Source organism: Monodelphis domestica, chromosome 7 (genome assembly GCF_027887165.1).
Source record: "Monodelphis domestica isolate mMonDom1 chromosome 7, mMonDom1.pri, whole genome shotgun sequence".
NCBI classification, from domain to species: domain Eukaryota; kingdom Metazoa; phylum Chordata; class Mammalia; order Didelphimorphia; family Didelphidae; genus Monodelphis; species Monodelphis domestica.
The window spans coordinates 62559814-62583140 of NC_077233.1; the positions used below are offsets into that span (position 1 = coordinate 62559814).

At 42.0% G+C, this 23327-nt stretch overlaps 2 protein-coding genes across 2 annotated transcripts in view; both read right to left on the minus strand.

The window, feature by feature from the left end:
• Positions 1-17516, minus strand: part of RUVBL1 (RuvB like AAA ATPase 1) — a 36995-nt gene extending 19479 nt beyond the window's left edge. The window contains exons 1-3 of the mRNA XM_001366671.5: positions 17206-17516; positions 13946-14032; positions 11800-11932 (exon numbers count right to left, since the gene is read on the minus strand). Of these exons, the coding sequence (XP_001366708.1) occupies positions 11800-11932; positions 13946-14032; positions 17206-17346 (361 nt within the window). The 5' untranslated portion in view covers positions 17347-17516. The remainder of the gene's footprint in view (positions 1-11799; positions 11933-13945; positions 14033-17205) is intronic.
• Positions 2615-4530, minus strand: LOC130455459 (syntaxin-16-like). Its single transcript, XM_056804745.1, has one exon. It carries the CDS (start codon positions 4005-4007, stop codon positions 3093-3095), a length of 915 nt encoding a protein of 304 aa, XP_056660723.1. The 5' UTR covers positions 4008-4530; the 3' UTR covers positions 2615-3092.
• Positions 17517-23327: the final 5811 nt, after the last annotated feature.

A 23327-nucleotide genomic window follows, 5' to 3' on the forward strand; every position in this document is an offset into this window, starting at 1 on the left:
CAAACTCGAAAAGCCACAGCAAATCCTTTTAGAAATAGAGGTCAAGAATCAAGAAGAGTCAAGAAATTAATATGTGGGTTATCACACAATGTAAGGAATGCCTTCCTCTAGCCCCATATAACATAAGTCAGTTTTGGGGACATGCTTCATCTATAATACCCATTCAGATATTTAAGTGCTGAGCTCTAAAGAACTTAATCTTATCCTCTACATTGAAAAAACAATCCAAATAATTTTCTTTTTCAAACCAATTTTTCCCTCCTTTGGATAAAATAACTTAGAAATGTCTCCCCCTGCTGGACTGGGCCTGAAGACCATGGTTTTTAAAACAAAAGCGAAGGACTTGAGGGCCAGAAAGCAACATGAAACAATAGACAGGAGTCACTGAAGAGGAGTAAATATGGAAAGACTTTCAACAACAGGCAACACACCAAAGATAACTTAACTGCTACTGTATTAAATCTATTTTTAGAGGGGCTAGAAATACTAACAAAATGCAACTAAGTCAGAGCACCTGGTAAGAATATCCAAAATTTTAAGGTGATGAGGGAAAACATTCTCAGGCCATAATGTTTGGAAACAGGTCCCTTAAATAATGCCAGTTCATAAATAGATGAGAAATCAGATGGGATCAAACTGTAGAAATAAACTAAGACTCTCATCCAGGAATTACTTCTACCTGATGGAGATAAAAGAGATATGGCAGGCTCTCGGGAAGGCCAAAAGGCCTAGAAAACAAGGGAGGACACACAGTCAGTTTGGCTGAATCACAAAGAGAAGAAAGGGGACTGACCTTTGAAGCTGGAAAGATGGATTAGGGCCAGGTTGTATAGGGATTTAAAAGCTAAAAAAAGGGGGGGGGGGCGGCTTATATTTTATCCTAGAGGCACGGGAAGTCACTGGAGTTTATTGAGTATGGGAGTCATATAGCCAAATGTGCATTTCAGGAAAATTATTTTGCCATCGATGTGTAGGATGGACCAGAGGAAGGAGATGCTTGAGGCAAGGTCACTCAGGAGAGACAACTGAGGCCTGGCTGAGGCAATAGCTGGAAAGAAGGGGCCAGAGAAGAGCAATGGTGCAAAGGTAGAAATGGGAAGTTGTGGATACCAGTTGGCTCTGTGGAGGCAGTAGAAGAGGAGAGTAAGATGACGCAGAGTTTAGGAACCCTGGGGCCAGGAGGAATAGTGAGGAGGCCTTTGACAGAAATAGCGAGTTTGGAAGAGGGGAAGTTTGGGAGGCGTGTTGGCAAAAGGGCAGGGACTGGCAAAAGTTCAGCTTTGGATTCACTGAGTTTAAGATGTTCCAGGACATCCAGTTTGAAATGGACAATCTCCTCTTCCTTAGCTGTGCAGGCCTGGGGTCAGATGTCTCAATTTAGATATCACCTAAGATCATCAAATTCATGAATGCTGAAGTGAGTGTGGGGGAAGAGAATAGGATCCAAGATGACAGAACCTCCAGGAACCCTGGAAGTTAAGAGGGTATCTGACAGTGACACAGACAATAAGCCAGCAAAGGAAATGAAGAAAAGAGCAGACAAGTCAAAGGTAAACCTGGAGAAAGAAAATGTCACCATAGCCCAGCTAGAATCAAGGAAGAAAGAGACCTGATTACCAGTGTTCAATGAAGCAGCTAGGTGATGAAACGGAGCATGCTGGCTCTAGAATCAGGAAGACCCAAGTTCAGATCTAGCCTGTAGACATTTACTAGCTGTGTGGCCCTGAGCAAGTCACTTAGCCTCCATCTGCCTCAGTTTCCTCAACTATAAAAATGGGCATCATAATAGCACCTACTTCCCAGGGCTGCTGTGAGGATCAAATGAGAAAGTATTGTAACGAGTTTCACACAGTCCCTGGCACCAAGGAGAAGCTTAATAAATATTTGTTCCCCTCCCTTTGCCCCCTACCTCCCAAGTCTCAAAGACAGGCCTACATTATTTTGTAGCCCTTTGCTTTACTGCACTTCACAGATATTGTGGATTGCTGTTTTCTTTTAACAAACTGAAGGTTTGTGGCAACCTCACAATCCACCAAGTCTATTGGTGTCATTTTCCCAACAGAACTGCTCCCATATAAGATGGCAAACTTAATGGGTAAATGGTGAACAGGCCATTCTCTCTCTCTCCCCCCCTCCCCCTCTTTCTCCCTCTCTCTCTCTCCCCTCAGGCCTCCCTATTCCTGGGGAGACACAACAATATTTAAATCAGGTCAATCAATAGCCCTAAAATGGCCTCTAAGTGTTTAGGTGAAGGGAGGAGTCAATCCATGTGGCAAACTTCATTGCCGTCTTATTTTAAAGAATTGTACCCCCTCCGCCCCACCCTAGCCTTCATCTACCAACACCCTGTTCAGTCAGCAGCCATCAACATTGAAGCAAGACCATCCACCAGCAAAAAAACTGTGACTCACTGAAGGCTCAGATGATGATTAGCATTTTTCAGCAACAAAGTATTTTTAAAGTAAGGCGAGAACACTGGGGTTTTTAGACATAATACTACACACTTAATAGACTATGGGACAATATTTTTTTTTTGTTTCTTAGTATCCAAATTTTATTTAATCTGATCATTAGCAATGAATTAAATTACATTAAAGGAGAATAAATTTTAAAATTTCAAAGGCCTTCTCAATTTATTTCAATATGGAATACCCACAAAGGGGAAATAAAGATGTTAAATACTTAGAATCCATTGTTTAAGGCATTTGATCTCCAACCACACTTTTTGGTTCCAAATCACCAACTTGTAGATTTGACTGCTAAAAATAGCAAATACATATATCATAACAGCTTTTGCATGTGCTTGTAAACTTTCAACTCCTCATATTTTCTAGTAAAAAAAAATACTGCGAATGTCTGGATAGAGAATTTGATTTCTATTTGGTAGCATCATCATTTGACTTGAAATTCTCTGTTGAAAAACCAAACCATTCCTATCACTGAAACATGATTTATGAAAAAGAATCTATGGGGAAACATTGCACAGACTTGTACCACGGAGGGTTATACATTCAAAGGCAGCTTTCAGAAATAAAAGAACACTCATTCATATACACTCACTCACACACACACACACAATCACACACAGTTACCTAGTGTGACTTTACACCAACCAGTACAACAATAAGGACAATAACTATTACAAATAAAATTAAAATAACGAGCATCTTCCGATTCTTCTTTTGATACTGCTCTGCCTTTTGAAGTTGTTTCAAACCATCTTCAGTTTTGATACAGGATTGTTCAACATTATAGTCAATTCTATCAAGAACTGTCCCTTGTTCTACAATCATTGCTCCTAGGTCCCTAAATATTTCATTTAGGTCAGAAATTGACTGTACAATCTGGCGAATTTCTCGCTCCCGCTCTTCAACCATTAGTGTATTTTGTTCTACCAACACTAACTGGTCATCTGTAAAACCCCGGTCATAAAGAGTGTTATCCTCTCCATCATCCATAAGTGGTACTGATGTGTCAAAAAAATGTTGGGATCTTTCCTCTCGATTCTTCATGCGTTTGAGATAGTCAGATTGTGCATGTCTAAAATTAGTGGAAGATTCCTGAAGAGACTGAGCTAAAGAGGATACTACATTTCGAAGGACTCGTTCTTCCTGTTCGGTACATTTTCGTGCTCTGCTCTGCAAAGACTGTACTGCTCTCTGACACCTATGAAAGAGCTGTGTGATCTCTTGTGTGGTTATTTCAATGGCATGTTCTTCTTCACTGCTATCATCCAACGTAGGTCTGTTTAAATGTTTATCATGAAGACTAGCTAATTCTTTCATCTTCTGTTTAATTCTGCCAATATCATACTGTATTTCATCTACTCCATCAACCCATTTAGGAGGTAACCGTTTTGTCACACCAATTGCTGCTTCTGGATCTAAGCTGATGCCTGACACCAGTGCCATACGATCATCAGCAAGTTGCTCGGCTAACAGCTGCCGGTTTTGGATGGAATTGTTCCGCAACAACAAGAAAGCGTCGGTTAAACGCCGGGTGGCCATGCTTAACCCTGCACGCCCCCCTGTCGGGGACCCCCACTCAGAGCCTCGGCCTCAACCTCAGAAATGGGGTCCTCCTCGGACCCCGCGGGGTCGCCTCCCCTCAAGCTTCCCCGCTTGCCCCTCTGGGGGCAAGAGCAGGGAATGGGGGAGGGGAATAGGGGGATCCCCCGCCCACTCCTTTCCCAAATCCTGGCTTGAATTTCTAAGGGTCTAACTCCCCACCCAAACTCTGGTCCCTGGTCAAGCCTGCGCCCCTCTTGGGGCTGTTCCGGGTCCCCCTTAGGGAGCCCCGGCCAGGCCTGGCCCCTCCAGATCGTTCAGAGCTCGTCCGCGGGCCTGTCAGAACCCAGCCGGGCTCCCGGCCCCGAAGCCCCGGGACTTCGTCCTCCTCCTTCCGGGGCTCGCAGCCGGAGAGACCAAACCCCTGCGCCTCGTGCCCCCTCCGGCTACAGGGCCTCCCGAGGGGGAAGCGGCGCAATCCTCAGCCTCATCATTCCTCTACTCCGCCGCTGCCTCCGCCTCCGGCTCCCTCCATCCCCGGATCTCACTATGGGACAATATAAACATAATTTTTGTTTCACTGGGAAACCCCAAAATTCATGTGATCCTTTTACTGTGATATCTGCTTTATTGTGGAGGTCTGGAACTAAATCCACAACTGCTGAGGTATGCCTACAATTAGAGAATAAGGACTGAGAAAAGACCCTCAGATTTGGTAATGAAGAGGTCAATGGTTTCTTGAGTTTTCCCTTCTTTACCTGAAGATAGGAGAAGGGAAGAACCAGCAGAAAATGTCCATTACCCTGGCACTTTCTTTTCTTTTCTTTTTTTAATCTTCCCTTCTGTCTGAGTAGCCATGAAGACAGAAGAGCAGCAAGGGCAAGGCAAATGAGTTAAGTGACTCGCCCAGGGGCACACAAGTAGGAAGTGTCTAAGACCAAATTTGAACCCAGGACTGCCCATCTCCGAGCCTGGCTCTCTATCCACTCAGTCACCTTGCTGCTGGGTTAAACCAGAATGTAGCGGACTCTACAGAGAAAGCAGTAGCTGGATCCAGGTCACAGCCCTGGAGTTAAAATCCAAAGGCCTGGCTTGTAGGCCTGGTCCCATAACATATGAACTGTGACCCTGAATGAACTAGCTCAGTGTGTTTCCTCATCTGGTGGATCAAGACCATCATTTCTTCCTTGCCTTCATGCCCATTGTTGTAAGGACTAAATAAGACGGTGTGTGTGAGGACGCTTCATTATGTACACTCCAGGTAGCCATTTCAACATCCTCACCACTAAACTCTCCCTATCCTGCCATGGGAAAAATACACTGACTGTCCTCCATTACACTGACCCTTTAAAGTCTTTTCTATTTTTAAATGTAGAAAGCATCCACTCCTGGAGAGCACAGACACATCAGCAGAGAACTCTAAAGGAACACTGATGTGGAGGAGTCGGGAAAACCTGGGTTCCAATACTGGCTCGTGTGCTTAATTACAATGCAACACTGGGCAAATCACTTCTTGTCTTGGACCTCCAGGTTCCTCATCAAAATGAAGGCATCAGACTCAGTGAATTCCAAGGTCCCTTCTGGTTCTAAATCCTAGGAAGTTCAGGTACTAAAGGAGACAGCAAAGTGCCATGCAAAGCACCCAGAGGCCAGAATAGGAACACAGGGCTTTGAACATCAGTTCTCTTCCCTCATAAGCCATGTGACCCCAGAAGAGGGTCTTTTACTTCTCGGGGCCTGTTTCCTCAACTGTAAAATGAAGAGGGCTGGACAAGATCTCTAAGGTCCTTTCCTTATAGAATCTTAGAATCTTATGTCTTCATCAACCCAAATGAAATTAAGGATTTAGAATAATGGTAAGCCAGGATAGGCTTCTTTTGTGCCCCTACAAAACACATCAGGGTTCATGAATATTAAGCCAACTGCCAACCTTCCAGAGGACAGGGATACCTGGGAGCAAGATGAAAAGGAACTTGAATAGCATTTTAAGGCAGCTTTGATTATGTTTAAAAAATGAAATATTTTATATCAAAAAGAAATAAATCCTCTAGATGGAATGCTTAACCATATTTTGTATTAGGTGAATATGACATGAAATTCCTCAAAAGGGGGACAAAGAATTCCCATCTTTCACTGGTGCCTGTATTTGTTTAGAAGTGGCGGTGCTGACATGCAGGGAATGTGGACAGCCGGTAGCCACAAAGGAGGAGAATTGTTGCTGTCTCTGAGAATGACAACGCAGATGACATGGGTTTCATCTGTGGGTTCGAGTTTCCAAATCCCTGACAGGGAACTTCATCACATCAAGGAAACAGCCCCGACTCTTCACTCTTTATTTCAGTTCAGGTACCTGCTCTTCCCCTCCCCCTCCCCCTTAGCAGGAATTCAAAGGCTGCCCAAGACTGAGGCTCTCTTTGATGACATTCAATGGGCTTCTCTTTTACACTGTAGCAGAATTAAGACTTTTTTTCTCACCTTGCTGCAACAGCAAGGACCTAGAAAAGAGCCAAGGCAAGTCACAAAATGGAAGCTGGAGAAACTTATCACCAATGTTTTCAGGGCTAAAGGCAATTTAGTTATCTTTAAGGAAACCAGAAGCATAAAAAAGCTAGCTTTGACAAGACTTTTATCAGTCATCAGCAAGAATCACATTTTTTAAAAATGGAAAAATTTTCAACATTTGTTGAGATACCACTTATAAATTAAACTTTATTCTACAGAAAATTAAACCAAGTCCAAGGAATGGGCTCTAAAGCAACAATTATCACAATTAACATGTCAGTAATTGGTTTAGGACACTATCTTGGTTGGATATAAGTAAAGGGAGTCAAGATAAACCCAGTTTAAAACAGTCACAATTTGGGTCCCAGACCAATGGCCATTAAGAAGATATTCTGTCTTTGACCGCAAAGATTCTCAGGTTCAAAGAGATCTGTGGGATATTTCTTTGGTCTTTCCACCTGACCTGCCCTGACCCTGGGTGAAGAAGTTATGTCTTATCACAAAGGCTTTCTTAAAGCCATTTATGCTGTAATAACCACAATTAAGTCCCTAAGTTGGCCATAACCCGGAAAAAGACTGGCTCCCAAAAGGTTGGCTAAAAACAAGGAAACATTTTCCTTGTAAAGAGGAGACTAAGATTCTTTTAAAGAGGTAAACAAATACTAATGCTGCTCTTTACCGAGCTTGTTGCTGCTTGCAACTTTGATTTTTTTTTACTTTTCACTTAGCCTGAAACTTTCCTCAGGAAAAGTGACTGATCTTGCTCAGCTGAGTTGTAGGCCAGTCTTCCCACTAAAGCTTCAGTTCAAGGGATACGCCTCATTCTGAAAAGAACACTGAACTTGGAATTGAGGAAACTTTCACTTGAGACTTCCCTATACTACTGTGAAACCTCAAGGAAGTGGTTTGACTTTCAGAGGTTGGATAAGATGTTCTTTCAGCTATGCCCAAAGGGCGACAAAAGAATATCTACCCTTTGACCCAGCCATAGCACTGCTGGGTCTGTACCCCAAAGAGATAATGGACACAAAGACTTGTACAAAAATATTCATAGCTGCGCTCTTTGTGGTGGCCCAAAACTGGAAAACGAGGGGATGCCCATCAATTGGGGAATGGCTGAACAAACTGTGGTATATGTTGGTGATGGAATACTATTGTGCTCAAAGGAATAATAAAGTGGAGAAGTTCCATGGAGACTGGAACAACCTCCAGGAAGTGATGCAGAGCGAGAGGAGCAGAACCAGGAGAACATTGTACACAGAGACTAATACACTGTGGTATAATCGAACGTAATGGACTTCTCCATTAGTGGCGGTGTAATGTCCCTGAACAACTTGCAGGGATCCAGGAGAAAAAAACACCATTCATAAGCAAAGGATAAACTATGGGAGTGGAAACACTGAGAAAAAGCAACTGCCTGAATACAGAGGTTGAGGGGACATGACAGAGGATAGACTCTAAATGAACACTCTAATGCAAATACTATCAACAAAGCAATGGGTTCAAATCAAGACAACATCTAATGCCCAGTGGACTTACGCGTCGGCTATGGGGGGTGGGGGGGGGAGGAAAAGAAAATGATCTATGTCTTTAACGAATAATGCTTGGAAATGATCAAATAAAATATATTAATAAAAAAAAAAGATGTTCTTTCAGGTGATAAAATGTCAAACAGGTAAATCCTAAGAAGTACTCTACAAAGATTAGCAAATAGATTCTTTAGTTGATGATCCCAATAAGCTGCCACCCACTCTGTCCATGCTCTCCTCACCCAAAACTGTGACCTTCCCAACTGTAAACCTTAAAATTTCTTAGACTTATAAATGTTGGAAATTTCACCATTGGGAAATTTCATACTTGAAAAATTTCCTATTGATAGTGGAAACTCTATTGGAATGTGAACCCCATTGGCATGGGAGGTTCCTCCTCCTCCCTTCTTAAGATTACTTTAGGACAGAAACCTTTTGCTGAACAATGGAAAGGGCTTTGACCTATGCTTAAGCATAGAACAGGAAGTTCTTTGAGTCATGATTGATTTTAGAATTGATACAATAGAGATACTTGGAATGACAGAACCAGGTCTTGGAAAATACAATTTCCACCCCACTCAGTCCTAACAGGATTTAGGAAGGGCTGCAGCAAAGGATCAAGATTTAATTATTTGAGAATATGACCTTCAACAGACATGTGCAAAGCCACAGACCTCTGGGGGGGTCCTGGGTTAAGCTAGAGCCACCATTGGCACAGGGAAGACATGGACAGTGATTGGTAGATGTGAGAACTGAGGGGAGGGAACTTGGATGGTTTCCTTAAAGATAGAGGGGTCTGAGGACTGAGGGGTGGTTGATTGGAGAGGTTTTTGCTCTGAGAGGTGGTGCTTTGAGAGTTTGCTCTGAAGGAAGCTGGAGGTGGAGGCCCCTGAGACTGTTTCTCCATTTTGGTCACGTGAGTGATAGGGACTGATCTCTTTTCTTTGCCTCAGCTATCTAAGGGCTTGGGCCTTTTGGCCCAGCCTAAACAGAAGGGGTATTTAAGCCCTATTCCCTTCTCTCCCCTTTCTTTCTCTCTCTCTCTCTCTCTCTCTCTCTCTCTCTCTCTCTCTCTCTCTCTCTCTCTCTCTCTCTCTCTCTCTCCCCCTCTCTCCCCCTCTCTCTCTCTCTCTCTCTCTCTCCCTCTCTCTATCTCTAATACCTTTCTTCCTCATGTTTGTAATTAAACTCCATAAAAGGTTGACTGCTGACTTGAGTTTTCATTTAGGAATTACATAGCTGAATTCCTTGGCGACCTTAAATCAATATATATCAGTCTTTTAAAGTGATTTCCTTGTCACACAACCCTAGCTAAGCCCTTCTCCTCCTTCCCAGAGGCCTGGGAACTTGATCCATTTAGTTTGAAAACTAGGTCTGGAATGGAACTTCCCCAGTCTATCATCCTTTCAACCTTCTAGAATCAGCCAGACCCAAACCAAGCTTTTATTCCATGAGGACACCAGAGCCTAGCCAACATTGACAGCTTGCTATCTGCATTGTTGCATTACTTCCCACCTAGACCCCGATAACAACAAACAAACCCCTATGAGCGCTGCTCCTGGAAAGTGTCTGGCAATCCTTCCCTAGTGGTCCCCCTCAGAGTCCTGTGACTGCCTAGCTTTAGACCCAAGCTCCCTAAGAGAGTCCTCAATTTCTAACAAATACCTCAATCTTCTGGGAGGGGAAAGACTTTCCTTTTTTTATCTGTATCCCCATCACTTAGGGCAGCACAGTGCCTGGCACATGATAGGTTAAACTAAGAAAAAAGATAGTCCCTCTCCCTTCACAGTGTGCAAACGCCCATGATGAATAAAGCCCTGGAAGTTCACCTGGGGTGCTTCATAGATAGACAGTCAGATAACTGCTAAAAAGTGAATATTTTCCTAATATCTTTAAGCCCCTGACCAGAAACCAGGAGATACTATGAGAGTATCATCAACATTTTTACAAGTGATCTCCCAAAGGAAAAAAAGTCAGAAGATAGGAACTGGTAGTTATCAAAGGAATAAATCCAAGTTATTAACAATCACAAAATAGTGCTTTAAATTACTAATAATTAAAGAAATGCAAATTAAAATAACTCTGAGGTTCTACTTCCCATCTATCAGTCTGGCAAAGATGACAAAAGAGTAAAAGGACAAATGTTGGAGGTGTGGGGAAATAGGCACATTACTGTACCGCTAGAGGAGCTGTTAACTGCTCCAACTATTCTGGAAAGCAATTGGAAACTGTACCCAAAAGCCACCAAACCATACCTATCTGACCTAACTACAGTATTACTGGCCCAATACATCAAAGACAAAAAGGATCTATACACACAAAAATATTTGTAGCAGTTCTTTTCCTGGTAACCCCAAATTGAAAACTATAAATGTATCCTTTTGGGAAATAGCTAAACAAATTGTGGTATAGGAATGCAAAGGACTATCCTATAACGTAAGACACTGATGGTGAACCTTTTAGATACTCCCATTGAGTCTCTCCCACCCCCACCCTAGCCCACATGGGGAAGGGTAAAAAGGAGGGGAGCGGTACTGGCACTACACTCAGAGGAAGGAGTAAGTGCTTCCATTGGGCTGCAAGGCAGAGGGACAAGAAGGTGCGGTGGAGAGGGAGAACAAAACAGCTGAGGCAGGCGACAACTCGTGTCGAGAGATATCTTTGGCACATGTTCCATAGGTTTGTCATCACAGCCAAACGAAATGATGAAACCATTTTAGAAGAAAAATGGAAGACTTCTATGATTTGACAGAGTAATGAGAATTAGGAAAACAACTTACACAATAATAATATTTGAGAGAAAAACACCTTTAAAAGATATACTAGCAGTTCAAATGAATGAAAACGAAACACTTGTTTTTCAGGCATTTCAGTGGTCTCTGGCTTTTCATGTGGCATAGATACTAGTGATTTACCATTTCCTTCTCTAGCTTACTCTTCAGAAGAGGAAAATGAGGCAAACAAGGTTAAGGGACCTTCCCAATATCACACAGCTTGTGGTTGATTTGAACTCAAAGTCCTTCAGACCCAGCACTCTATCTCCACTGTGCCACCTAGCTGTCCCAACTAGTCAACAAGTGATAAACTTAAAAACACAGAGACACATCTCTTTTCAGACAGGGTTAATTATTTTGCCAGATGATGATAGCTCTGTACTGTGGAGTTTATTTTTCAGGAATTTTAAAAAATCTATTCAATTGGCAGCTAGGAGGGACAAGCATAGTGAGGGACAGTTTAATTTAAAAATCCTAACTTGAAAAAGTTTAAAAAATTAAAATACAAAGTAATCAATAAAATGTGATTTGTTTTATAAAAATTTATCAAATAACTTTACTTGAACTCATCTATTCTGTTCAGTAAAGTACACTTATCCTGTAACTCTATAGAACATTTTGCTATGATTTCTTTGGAAATAAAGTATTTTTAGAGCACTTTTATTAAAGTTATAGTCAATTATAAAAGTATTTTGCAAATGTAAGAAGTCCTAGGACCACATATGCTTCAGAGCGTAGATGCCATCTAGTCCAACTCTCACTTTTTACAAGAGATAACAGAAACCCAGGTGGAAGTCACCTGACTTGCTCAAAGTCATACAGGATTTATACCTAGATTCTCTGCCTACAAATACAGAGCTAATAAATGAGAAAACCATGGTCACTAGTCAACAAATCCAAATCTGAAAAGCATATTTTACCAATTAAATAGATTCCCCTATTCTGATGAGAGAATAAACAACTTTATTATTCAATATGAATACTTACCAATTGCCCTTCTGAAGTTTTCCATCAGCACTTCTGTCTTTTTAATTTCTGTAGAGTAGACTTCACTTCCCACCATGGGACAGAAGGGGACCTTACTACCCAACTCTTGAGCAATTGCCAGAGCTAGGGCTGTCTGCAAATGCCAAATAATAATAATGATGATGATGACGATAATAATAATAATAATAATAAATTTTCAATAAAGTTCAACTCTCCTATTTTCATATCATTTGATAAGTTCACAGGAGACATTCTGGATGACTTTACTAAACAGAGTCAATCTACAACTTAGAAGCATCTTTTATCACAGAAAGGAAGGTAGTAGGATCATCCAAAAATTTCCCCTCACTTCTAAAAAGTGAAGATCATGTTCTAACAGCTATGGAAAACATTATTACTATATGTGTTTGGTACATTTTTTAAAAGTTTTCAAATGGGGTGGGGGGGAACACACATGGACCACCTGTATCTTTTTGGAAATCATTCTGAGGAAAAAAATCTGAAAATACTTGGTCAGCACTGAGTATAGCAAGATAGCTATATGATTGTAAAGTCGATTCTACCTTACCAAGTAAAAGCTGAAGCATGACCTTAGAAATACTTTAATGAACATTTGATTCAATTCCACAAATAACTATTAAACTCATACTATGTGCAAGATACACAGGATGCAAAGACCAAAATGAAAAAGCCCCTGTCCTCAAAAAGCTTAAGTTCTTCTGGGGTGATACTTGCAAACAAATACAAACTAGATAGAACTGCAAACACAACATCAAAAACAAGTAGATAGAAAGTGGCATAGTTATTTCAGGATCAAGAGTCAGAAAAGGCTTGATAGATGAGGTAGCACCTGAGTTGTACTTTGCAGGAAAGCAGAGTTTCAAAGAAGTGGATACATTTTTTGACATGAGTGACTGCAGGTGCAAAGGGCCAGACATAGCCAATGGACTACTGGGTGGGTGAGTCACCAGGCAAACTGACTAGAATGAGGCGATATGAATAAGCCTAGTGGGTGCCAGATGAGAGGGCTCTACAAGAAAGAGGATTTTTACATTTAATTCCAGAGACAATAAGGACCAGATATTTTGGAGCAGGGGAGTGACCTGTTAGATTGACAAATTAGAAAGATTTATTTTGTAGCTCTCTGGAAACTGGATTAGAGACGGGAGATACTGAAAAGGGAGACCAAGAAGGAAGCAATAGGGAGATAGGGGCCTAAATTTGGATAGGACATGGGTAAAACTGAGCTCCTGGGCAAACCCAAGCAGCAACATAGATATAAGCTGACTCTCAAATCATTATTCTGGTCATTCTTTGATTCTAAGGCAAAAGAAGCACAAATAAGTTCAAGTACTCATTTGACAAATCTCTGCACCTATTATGAGCAAGGTACTTGTATTAGAAACTGTGAGGACTACAAAGCTATATTCAAGGAGATTAGAATCCAGCCCATTTAGTTGGTGGAAACCTTGTAGCTCCATATTCAGGAAGGGATTCTGGCAGTCATTGTTCTTTCAGAAGAACAACCCAAGTCTCCTTTCCACATTTTAAAAAATAAGCAATGTATAGTGGTTAGTGGATTTTAGATAGCACACAAATTCCCTTATAACATTTCACCCTCTTCAGAACTCTTCAACTTCATTTTATGGTCAATGCCCTAAAATTAATAATTATGTGCTATTTTAAAAAGCAATTTTCTTAAGCTTTCTTATGGATTACTCCCAGTCTTTCAACTAGGTTTTAAAGGTACTTAATGCTTCCATATCACAAATCAATGCTTTCTCCCACGCAGCTCACAATCAGTACTTGTTGAATTAACTTTTTATCCTCCAAGTGAGATATTACTTTTTTAAGTTCTCAGAAACAATAGGCCAAAAAACATTTTTCCCACAAGGGGAAGGAATAAGATATAGAAGACAAATTTCAGAGACAATGAGACTCCTCCAAGGACCTCGATCCCTCTTTCCTGGAAGTATGCCAGGAGAGTCTGAATGTTAGATACCCAGCTATATTACTTTGCACTGGTCCTTTTAAAGAAACTCAACAAATCTGGAGAAACAAAGAATAGTTAAGACATAAGTTTAGTTTGGCTTAGACATTAGGACCATTCTCTGGATAGATTAGAGAAACTGAGAAAAAAATATACCTTGCCAGTTCCAGGAGGTCCTGCCAACAAAACAGCTCTCCCAGCCATTTTCTTGCTTTTGATTAATTCAACTATCACACCACATGCCTATACACCACAAATGGAAAAGAAATAATGAAATCAGTATTAAAACATTTCACTAGCAGTTCAGCCTGTAGATCAAGAACAGGAGACGTACAGATATTCTATCAAACAATGATCTTAAGTGGTAGCTGAATTTCAACAATGCCCTAATCCAGTGTTGGCAAAGATTTTCATGTTCAGGTTCCCAAACTACAACTTCAAGCATCTCATGAGCCCCCAGCTTTACCCCAGAAAGTGAAGGGAGGAAGTACATGCTTTGGGCAGCTAGACATGCAAAAAATGTCCTCCGGCACTGGGAAGAGGGGAATGAGCAGCTCCCCGAGCGCTGCTGGCTGGGCATGCGTGCCACGTCTTCACCAACACTGCCCTAATCCACAGTCACCATGATAAATAAAGTTAAGCTACCAAAATATCCTGAACTGTTCTATGAATCAAGATGAAGTCCTTCACGGCATGATAGTCCTCTTGGTACCTCTTGTACCTCTTGGTACATTAAGGTCACCTTGGGATCCAAAAGGCCATCTTCAGGGAACCCTAGACCTGAAACAGGTCACAGGATCACAGGCTCAAGAGATGAAATGAACCTGAAGAGGGGATTGCCTAGTCACCTCATTTTACTGCTGGGCCCAGAGAAGTTAGGTGATGAGCTTCAAGGGTCACAAAGGCAGTTAACTGGTAGACTTGGGAATTCAAACCAAGCCCTCTTGCTCCTGATGGAGCTCTTCTCACTACCTTGTCCTACTCCAGCTGCCAGAGGCATCTAGAAAAACACCCAGCAACAGAGGGTTCATGTTTGAATTCCAAAAGCTAGCCTCAGAAAGTCTCATTAATAGAAGGAACAGGTAATGAAATTGGGGGGACACTCCCTGTTGAGGCATGGAGAAGTTAGAAAAGTGCCCATATGGATGAAATCCTAGTCCTAGTCCAGGTGAAGTGCAGGGCCAAGGAGGGGAACAATAAGAGTGTTTACAGCATTCTTGTAATTACAAACCACATAGTTTATTTCAACTTGGAAAGCATGGACTAAAGCGCCAACTCCAGTAGGCACTGTGACACGAATGAGGGCACAAAGGAGAAATTCACTAGGCTCAGCCCCTGGATTCTACATTTTTATTTAGCTGAAGAATTCTGTGAGGGAGGTCACCCATTTTACAGATGAGGAAACAGAGGTGAAATCAAATATTCAAGGGCATTTTACTATATCTTAGTAGCCCATGTATGGAATAGACCATAAACCTGTTACTTAGCAGATCTGATAAACTAGGCCATGCCATCTTGTCAAAGCAATGCAACTTTAAAAAATATATATTTTTAAACTTTTTAAAAAACCCTTACCTTCTGGCTTAGTATCCATTCCAAGACAGAAGAAAGGCAAGGGCTAGGCAAGGGGGTTAACTAACTTGCCCAGGGTCACACAGGTAGGATATGCCTGAGGCTACATCTGAACCCAGGATTTTCCATCTCCAGGTCTGGTTCTTTATCCCCTGAGCCACCTAGCTCCCCCAAAGTAACTTTTGATAAGTGACTAAAGCCCTTTTTGATTTTACACAGATTTCCTCTGTGTGTGTGTGCGTGTGTGTGTGTGTGCGCGCGCGCGCGTGTGTGTGTGTGTGTGTGTGTGTGTGTGTGTGTGTGTGTGTGTGTGTGTGTGTGTAGGGATGGGGAAGAAGCCCACTTGATTAGAAAACTGAAACTTTTAAGTTTCTAACATTCACTCCCTCTGGACAACTTCTCTCTGATCCTGTTTTCTCATCTGGAAACTGAGGAGTTGGGTTCTACTCAGCTACAATACTTTTCTTTTTTAAAGATCTACTTAATGTGTGAAAAATTATAATTCATTACTCAAATATACTTTGTGAATGTAACTTGTTCAATATGTTAGCATGACAAGTGATTGTTGTGAGAAATAAATGAGATAATTGTAAAGTACTTAGCACTGGACCTGAACATGTTCATTATACAAAAGGTAGCTATTATTATTATTATTGTGCTAATACAATGACTATCTTTATGCCCCATAGGTAGCAAGATAGCACTAGATCTGAAATCAGGAAGAACTGATATCAAATTGAGTCTCAGACACTAGTTGGGTGAGTCACTTAAAAAAATACACACACGTATATATTTTAAATTCTCTATATATGTGTTTTTTAAAAGTCCCTGTTTGCCTCAGATCCCCCATCTACAAAATGGGGGTTATAGCAGCACCTACCTCCCAGGGTTGTTGTGACAATCAAACAAGAATAAGGGCTTAGCATAGTGCCAGGAGCAGAGTGAGCACTACATAAATGTTAGCTGCTATTATTGTTATTTCCATTATTGTGCTTAGAACAGTACCTGGAATATAATAGGCTTGGCTAGATAAGTGTTGGGGTTTTTTTTAAACCCTTACCTTCCAGTTTAGGATCAATTATGTCTGTTGGTTCCAAGGCAAAAGAGCAGTAAGGGTTAGGCAACTGTGGGTAAGTGACTTGCCCAGGGTCATACATCTAGGAAATGCCTGAGCTGAGATTTGAACCCAGGACCTCCGGTCCCCAGGCCTGGCTCTAAATCTACTGAGCTGACTAGCTGTCTCCTATTCCTTCTTTCTTTTTTTTTAACCCTTACCTTGTCTTAGAATCATTTGATTCTAAGGCAGAAGAGCAGTAAGGGATAGGCCCTGGGGGTTAAGTGACTTGCCCAGGGTCACACAGCTAGGAAGTGTCTGAGGACACATTTGAACCTAGAAACTCTGGTCTCTAGACCTGTATTCCAATCCACTGAACCTCCCTGCTACCCCCCTCCTATTGTTATTATTAATTAGTTATATCGTGTTTATTATTCAATGTCTGGTAACGGTCTTCTCCAATCCATAGGCAGCTGGAGACTCAGTGGTTATCGATGGGCTTGGGGGGGGGGGGGGAAACACCTGAATTCCAATCCTGCTGTAGGCGCCCTGCTTGCCTTCTTTCACTGTAAAACGGGACGCTATTGGCCCTATCTACCTATCAATGTCCCCGGGATTATGGAATGACTGGCCCCCCCGAAGGGGCTACAGGTCAGCGTGCCATTGCTGCTTCCAGGTTCCTCATCCGGAGTATGGGTACAGGACCCGCCCACCGCCGCCCCTGGGAGCCCGGAAGACAGCGCGCGGGCGGGCTGCAGACCCCCCTCCGGGTCCCCGCCGTAGCCCCTACCTCGCGGGCGTTCTCCTGCCCAACTAGCCCGGAGGCCGCCTGCTTGGCCAGGCCGCTCTCATCCAGCCCTAGCCCCTTCACGTGGCTGTGCGAGGCGATACGCTGCGTCTTCGTGGTGCTCTTCACCTCCTCGATCTTCATGGTGCCGCCGGAAGCAGGCCCACGATACAGGCGAGGATCAGGGAAAAAGACCAGAGCGAGACAGCCGCACTAGAAGCAAGCGAGGTCCAAACCCCAATTTCCTTCCCTCCGTTAGCATGCGGCCGTTACCACGGCGTCCGGCCGGCGCCCGCCCCCCACCGCCAACCATTGGACGTAGAGCGGTCGGCGAGACTTTCTATTAGACAGCGTCTACGTCCGTCGTCAGGGCCCGCCCATCCACTTCCGTGTGTGTAACTAAGGCAGCTTTCCCCCGGGGCTCCCGGCAGCCCGCGCTTTCTGGCGGCTACCCGGGCTCGGGGTGGGTTGCTTGGGGTCTGCACGTGGACCCCAGCCTGGGTGTTTGTGTACATATGTGTGTGTTGGGCGTGTGGCGCGCATGCATATATCTGCATATAGACATAGATATCCGTGTGTACGTGTGGGTAAGTGGAGGGGGGATCGGGGCCTGCAGGTGGAGCAAAACCTGAAGCTGCCCAATCCGTGTGAAGCTTGGATGTAGGGCCAACCAGGGGGCCTGGAGGCAGGAAGACTCATTCTGAGTGTGAATCCAGCCTAGACTCGTCCTAGCTGTATGACCTCGGGCAAGTCAGTTCCCTGGGCTGCCTCAGTTTCCTGGTCTGGGCAAACCACTCTAGGATCTCCACCAAGAAAACCCCAAACAGGTTCATGAAGAGTCAGACTGGACAGAAGGGCAACAATATATTTGTATTTATGTGTTTATATGTATGTACCTATGTGTGTATAGGCACCATTTATACAAAGTAGTTTAGGGAGGGAGGGTGAGGAAAGGCTTCATGCAGAAGGTGTTGCTTAAGTGAGTTTTGAAGGAAGACAGTGATACTGTGAGTTCTAGGAGGAGAACACTGGAGGCATAAAGGAAATCCATTGCAAAGGCATGGAGATGGGAGATTAGGGAATAGCAAGAAAACACTGACTGGATTTGAGGTAGAGGAATTGTGTTTACTGAGGCTGGAAAGGTAGTTAGGGGCCAAGTGTTTTGTTTTTTTTTTAAACCCCTACCTTCTGTCTTGGAATCAATACTGTGCATTGATCTCAAGACAGAAGAGTGTTAAGGGCTAGGCAATGGGGTTAAGTGACTTGCCCAGGGTCACATAGCTAGGAAATGTCTGAGGTCCGATTTGAACCCAGGACCTCCCATCTCTGGGCCTGACTCTCAATCCACTGAGCTACCCAGCTGTCCCCTCAGGTACCAATTTCTATGTAAAGTATTTCCCTCCCATAATGACCTTTCATTTTTTATGCACATATATATTATTTCTACCTCTCTCCTTAGAAAGTAAACTCCTTGAGGGCAAGGACAGTTAACTTTGGTTGTTGTAGCCTCTGTATTTAGCTTGGTGTCTGCCCCTCATAAGTTCTTTGTTGACTGATCCAGACTTAGTATCTTTATCTCTGAAATAAGGATAATATCTATTATTATTATTAATAAAGAATAAACCTTTATTAGGCATAATACTACCTAGAGCTGTATATGCAGGGTTATTAGATTGAAAGGGGGTAAAAATGATCCTGGGAAGTAAATTGCAGGTATTATTAACATATAAAAATGTTTTTATATATGTATATTTATATATATACTTATAAACATATACATACCCACATATGTATGATTTTTGCAAACTTTAATGTGCTATAGAAATGCCAGTGTGAATTCTCTTTTCAAAAATCTTCAGTGGTTATTGAGAATAAGGTAAAATACAAATTCATCAGCCTGACTTAAATGCTTTCCACAATCTGGCCCCAATCTAGCTTATTGTCCTTATTTCACACAACTCCCACACACTAGACATTTCTGTCACATAGGACAACCAGCTGCTCCCTGATCTTATCTTTGCCCTCTCCTGCCTCCATCCCCAGCTCCAAAATCCTTTTTCCTTCAAGACCCTACTTATTATTATATTATTTCTTTAATAAAACCTTCCCTTATTTCCTCTGTTAGTAATCATGCCTTAAATTATCCTTGAGTATTTTATGTTGTTTTTAAGTTTCTTATAACATTCTACCTCTACATATTAGGCTTATTTAGGGCATTTTACATCTTTGTAACCAAGTACCCACATGGTAAGTACTTAAAAAATAAGTGTTAATTTGAACTAAAAGAGTGTCAGCTGGGAAAAAACACAGAACTATTTAAATGGTCCGAAAAACCACTCTATAGTTAAGGAAAGGGGTTCGGTGCTAATACATTAGGCCTCCACACAGTGCTGCATGCCACACACCCACGCAAACTTTGCAAAGTTCTGAGGATAGAAACTCTGGTTGCTCTGATCACTGATCCCACTAGATTGACAATTCCAAAGAGCCATTAAAATGGGAAGTTTAAATACCTTTCTAGGGGAACCTGGGGACTGAGGATGAGGGGGATAAGCTGATTGACTTTACAATGATAACAAAGGAAAATGAGGAGTTTCAGACAGGAACAACAGTGAGGGGCTGATACTTTTAGAAGGGACACCAAAGGGAAAGATCCAGCCAAAGACTGGGCTACCTAGGTAAAGGACTTTGGCCTAAGGGGAGAAACCACTGGGATCAAAGAGATTAGCCCTCTCCATTTAAACTACTTTAAGGTCTATTGTTAGTCTGAGACTAGTGAAGTTGGGCTTTCTCTCTGGGAGAAACTCCTGTGACTAGGTCAAAATTGAAGCTTTCACCTTCAAGCTAACTAAACTGGGGGTCATTCAATCTTACTAGGTTACAAGTTTGGGAGCTTCTAGATTCCATGTTGACAAGAGGTCTATAGCAATCAACAATTTTAAAGAAGCCCTTACCTTCTATCTTAGCATGAAATGTTGTGTATTGGCTCCAAGGCAGAAAAGTGGTACAGGCTAGGCAATAGAAGTTAAGTGACTTGCCCAGGGTCACACAGCTAGGTCAGGTCACATTTGATCCCAGGACCTACAAAGGCAAAATAGTCTTTGCTTTTGAAAAGCTTAGTCTAGCAAGGGGAGTTATACATAGGCACTTAATAAATATTTATTGGTTGATTGGCATAGGAATGTATAAAATATATGCCCCTAAAATGAATTACTATACTTACAGAGGCTTTGCTAGTTCAAACTTCCTGCTTTATTTGACAATTTTTTGCTAGGGACAATAGATTTATTATGTAGAACTTAAGCTGAGGCATTTCTTACATCTCTACTATTATTCAGTAAAACTACTCAAGTCAGTGCTGTCTGACTCTTCATAACCCCATTTGAACTTTTCTTGGCAAAGACACTAAAGTGGTTGCCATTTCCTTCTCCAGCTCATTGTACAGATGAGGAAACTGAGGCAAAAAGGGGTAAGTGACTTGCTCAGGGCCACACACTAGTAAGTGTCTGAGGCTAGATTTAAACTCTTAAAGATGAGTCTTGCTGTCTCTAAGGACTCTATCCTCTTCATCACCCAGCTGTCCCTTGCTACAAAGATCAAAGCAGAAAGGAAGAATGTCAGTGACAATTATCATTCCATATTCTTTAAAAAAAAATGTTACCCTCTATCTTAGAATTGATATTATTCATTCTAAGGCAGAAGAGGGATAAGGGCTAGGCAATTGAGGTTAAGTGCCTTGCCTAGGAAGCTTCAGAGGCAGAACTTCCCATCTCCAGGTGTGGCTCTCAATCCCTTGACCCATCTAGCAATGCCCCCATACACTTCTTGAAAGAGCACTAACTAGGAATTTTAATTTCTGGGGTAAAGGGAAGCCAGAATCAGGAAGCAAAGCTAGGGGTTCTCTCCTTAAGAAATATACCTTGAGATAGACTAACCATGGCTCAGGAGAAGAGGGAGAAAGGAGAATGCTGGGGGAAGAAGCATGTTCCAGGAGAGCACTGCCATCACCGAGGAGAGGGCACAAAGAGATGGGGCTCATGTGGCGTATGGCCACTGATAGGGAAGAAGTGTGCCCCAGAATAGTCCCACTAGCATGCTCTAAATTTTGGCACCCTAGGGAAAAGCTCTAGTTGCTTTACCCTAGTTACAGCTATTTTTAGGTTTCACAGGGCAGTATCAATTCCCTACTGTTGCCAGTTCAGTTGTATCTTGTCATCTATTCTAGGGCCCCAACTCTTAGTAGGTGTGTTCCCATTATACTGTCACTTTCAAAACACCACTGCTGCCCTTCAGAACTCTTCTTCCCAATCCATCTCCCCCTTCTCGGGATTCTTTATTTCCCCCAAACTGCCATTTTAATTGTATGCAGTAAAACAGCCAGCACACAGGAGACCACACATACCTCACGTCTGCCAATCCAAAAGGGCAGCGCAAATGATCACACTATGTGAAACTCCTCCAGTAATAGATAGCACGAAGGAACAGAGCTCTGATGGGAACCTAAACTTGCCGGCAAATATGCCAACTGGAGACATGTTGGATTTGGATTTTGAGCTATTATATGGGCTTGATAAAACTCTAGGTTCTAAACCTGAGACCCAGAAACTTTATTATTATTATTTTTTAAACCTTTACCTTCTGAACTAAGAACAACTCTAAAACGGAAAGGCAAAGGCTGGGCAGATAGGGATTAGATGATTTGCTTGGGGTTATACAGCTAGGCAGTATCTGAGGTCAAATTTGAACCCAAGTCCTCCGAACTTTGGCAGAGCCTAGTGCTCTATCCACTGTGTTACCTATCTGCCCTCCATGGACTTGGTTTAAAAATTTTTTTGATAACTATCATTCAATATAATTGGTTTCCTATGTAATCCTGTATTTTTCATAAATTTATGTTATTTTTTATTAATATTCTATATTTTATATGTATATTTTATTTATGCTTTTTAAAACATTCTTTGCCAAAAAAGATAATGTATATGCAAAGTAAACTCTAAGCTTATTTAAAACACTATATACCTGCCAGCTATAGTAACTGTTACTAATTATTATTATAGATCTGTAGGTTTCCATGACACAAAAAAGGTTAAGAACCCTTGCATTAGGGGCAAGACAAGCCAATTTGAGAAAGTAATAAGAATTCACATTGGTCTCATTACGTCCTTGTTAGACTGAACTGAAAGTGGCTTTGAGCCTTTGTTTTCTGTTTTCAAATGGAAGATGCTAAGAGCATAATCCAATATTTGGCAACTCTGATATAAACAGAAGAATAATCCATCCCATTCACCCATTGTGAATGGTTCACTCCTCGAGCTTAATCAGTTCATTTCACCAGGGCTTCCTCTGCCTTTCTCAGCCTGCTCCCTACTGACTTCATTCGATATCTAAGGTGGGAGCTGGAGCTTGTGCGGTTGTATGAGACATTTCAGATTTCAGGGAGACATGCTTGCTAAGGCTTACAGCTGTCCAATGGCATATCATTAGCAGAGTAAGAGAATGTGTGTGAATGCCCTTTACGTTTGGACCTTCTCCCCCAAATCCGATTTCCTCTGTACATGCTAACAGTTCATGTGAGTGACCTTGGGGCTAACTTTTCACTACTTAAAAGAATCAATTAAAAACTAATTTAATGAATTAGTTGATTGATTAAAATTTAATTCAGAAGTGGCTATTCCTCTGCTCAGTTTGGGATGGTTGTAAAGAAAACATTCTATTTGTTTTTGTAACTTTCATCCTCAAAAGTCTTCCTTTGAACTTGCTTTCTTTGTGACATGGAGATGAATGAGTTCTTGAAGACTGCAAATATACTAAATTCTTGAAGACTGTAGCCCTAGCAGGTCAGGGGGACCAAGCTTCCATCTCTACCTCTGATCACTTACTAGCTGTGAGACCATGTGTAAGTCTCTTAGTCTCCTTCAGTCTAAAGGGGACTAGACTAGATGACTTCTAAGATCCCTTCCCAGTCCTAAATCTATGACTGCTTTTGATTTCCCAGGACTAGACTGGCTAAGTACAAAAAGACTTGCTCGGGAGGAGAGCTTCTAAGTGATGAATTTCTTGGTCTTAACCACTTAAGAAATAAAAATATAAAATGGGCTTTGGGTTCAAGTCTTGCAATGACTTTA

Coding starts and splice junctions, on each gene's coding strand:
- LOC130455459 (XM_056804745.1), bottom strand. CDS start 4,007: ATGGCCACCCGGCGTTTAACCGACGCTTTCTTGTTGTTGCGGAACAAT.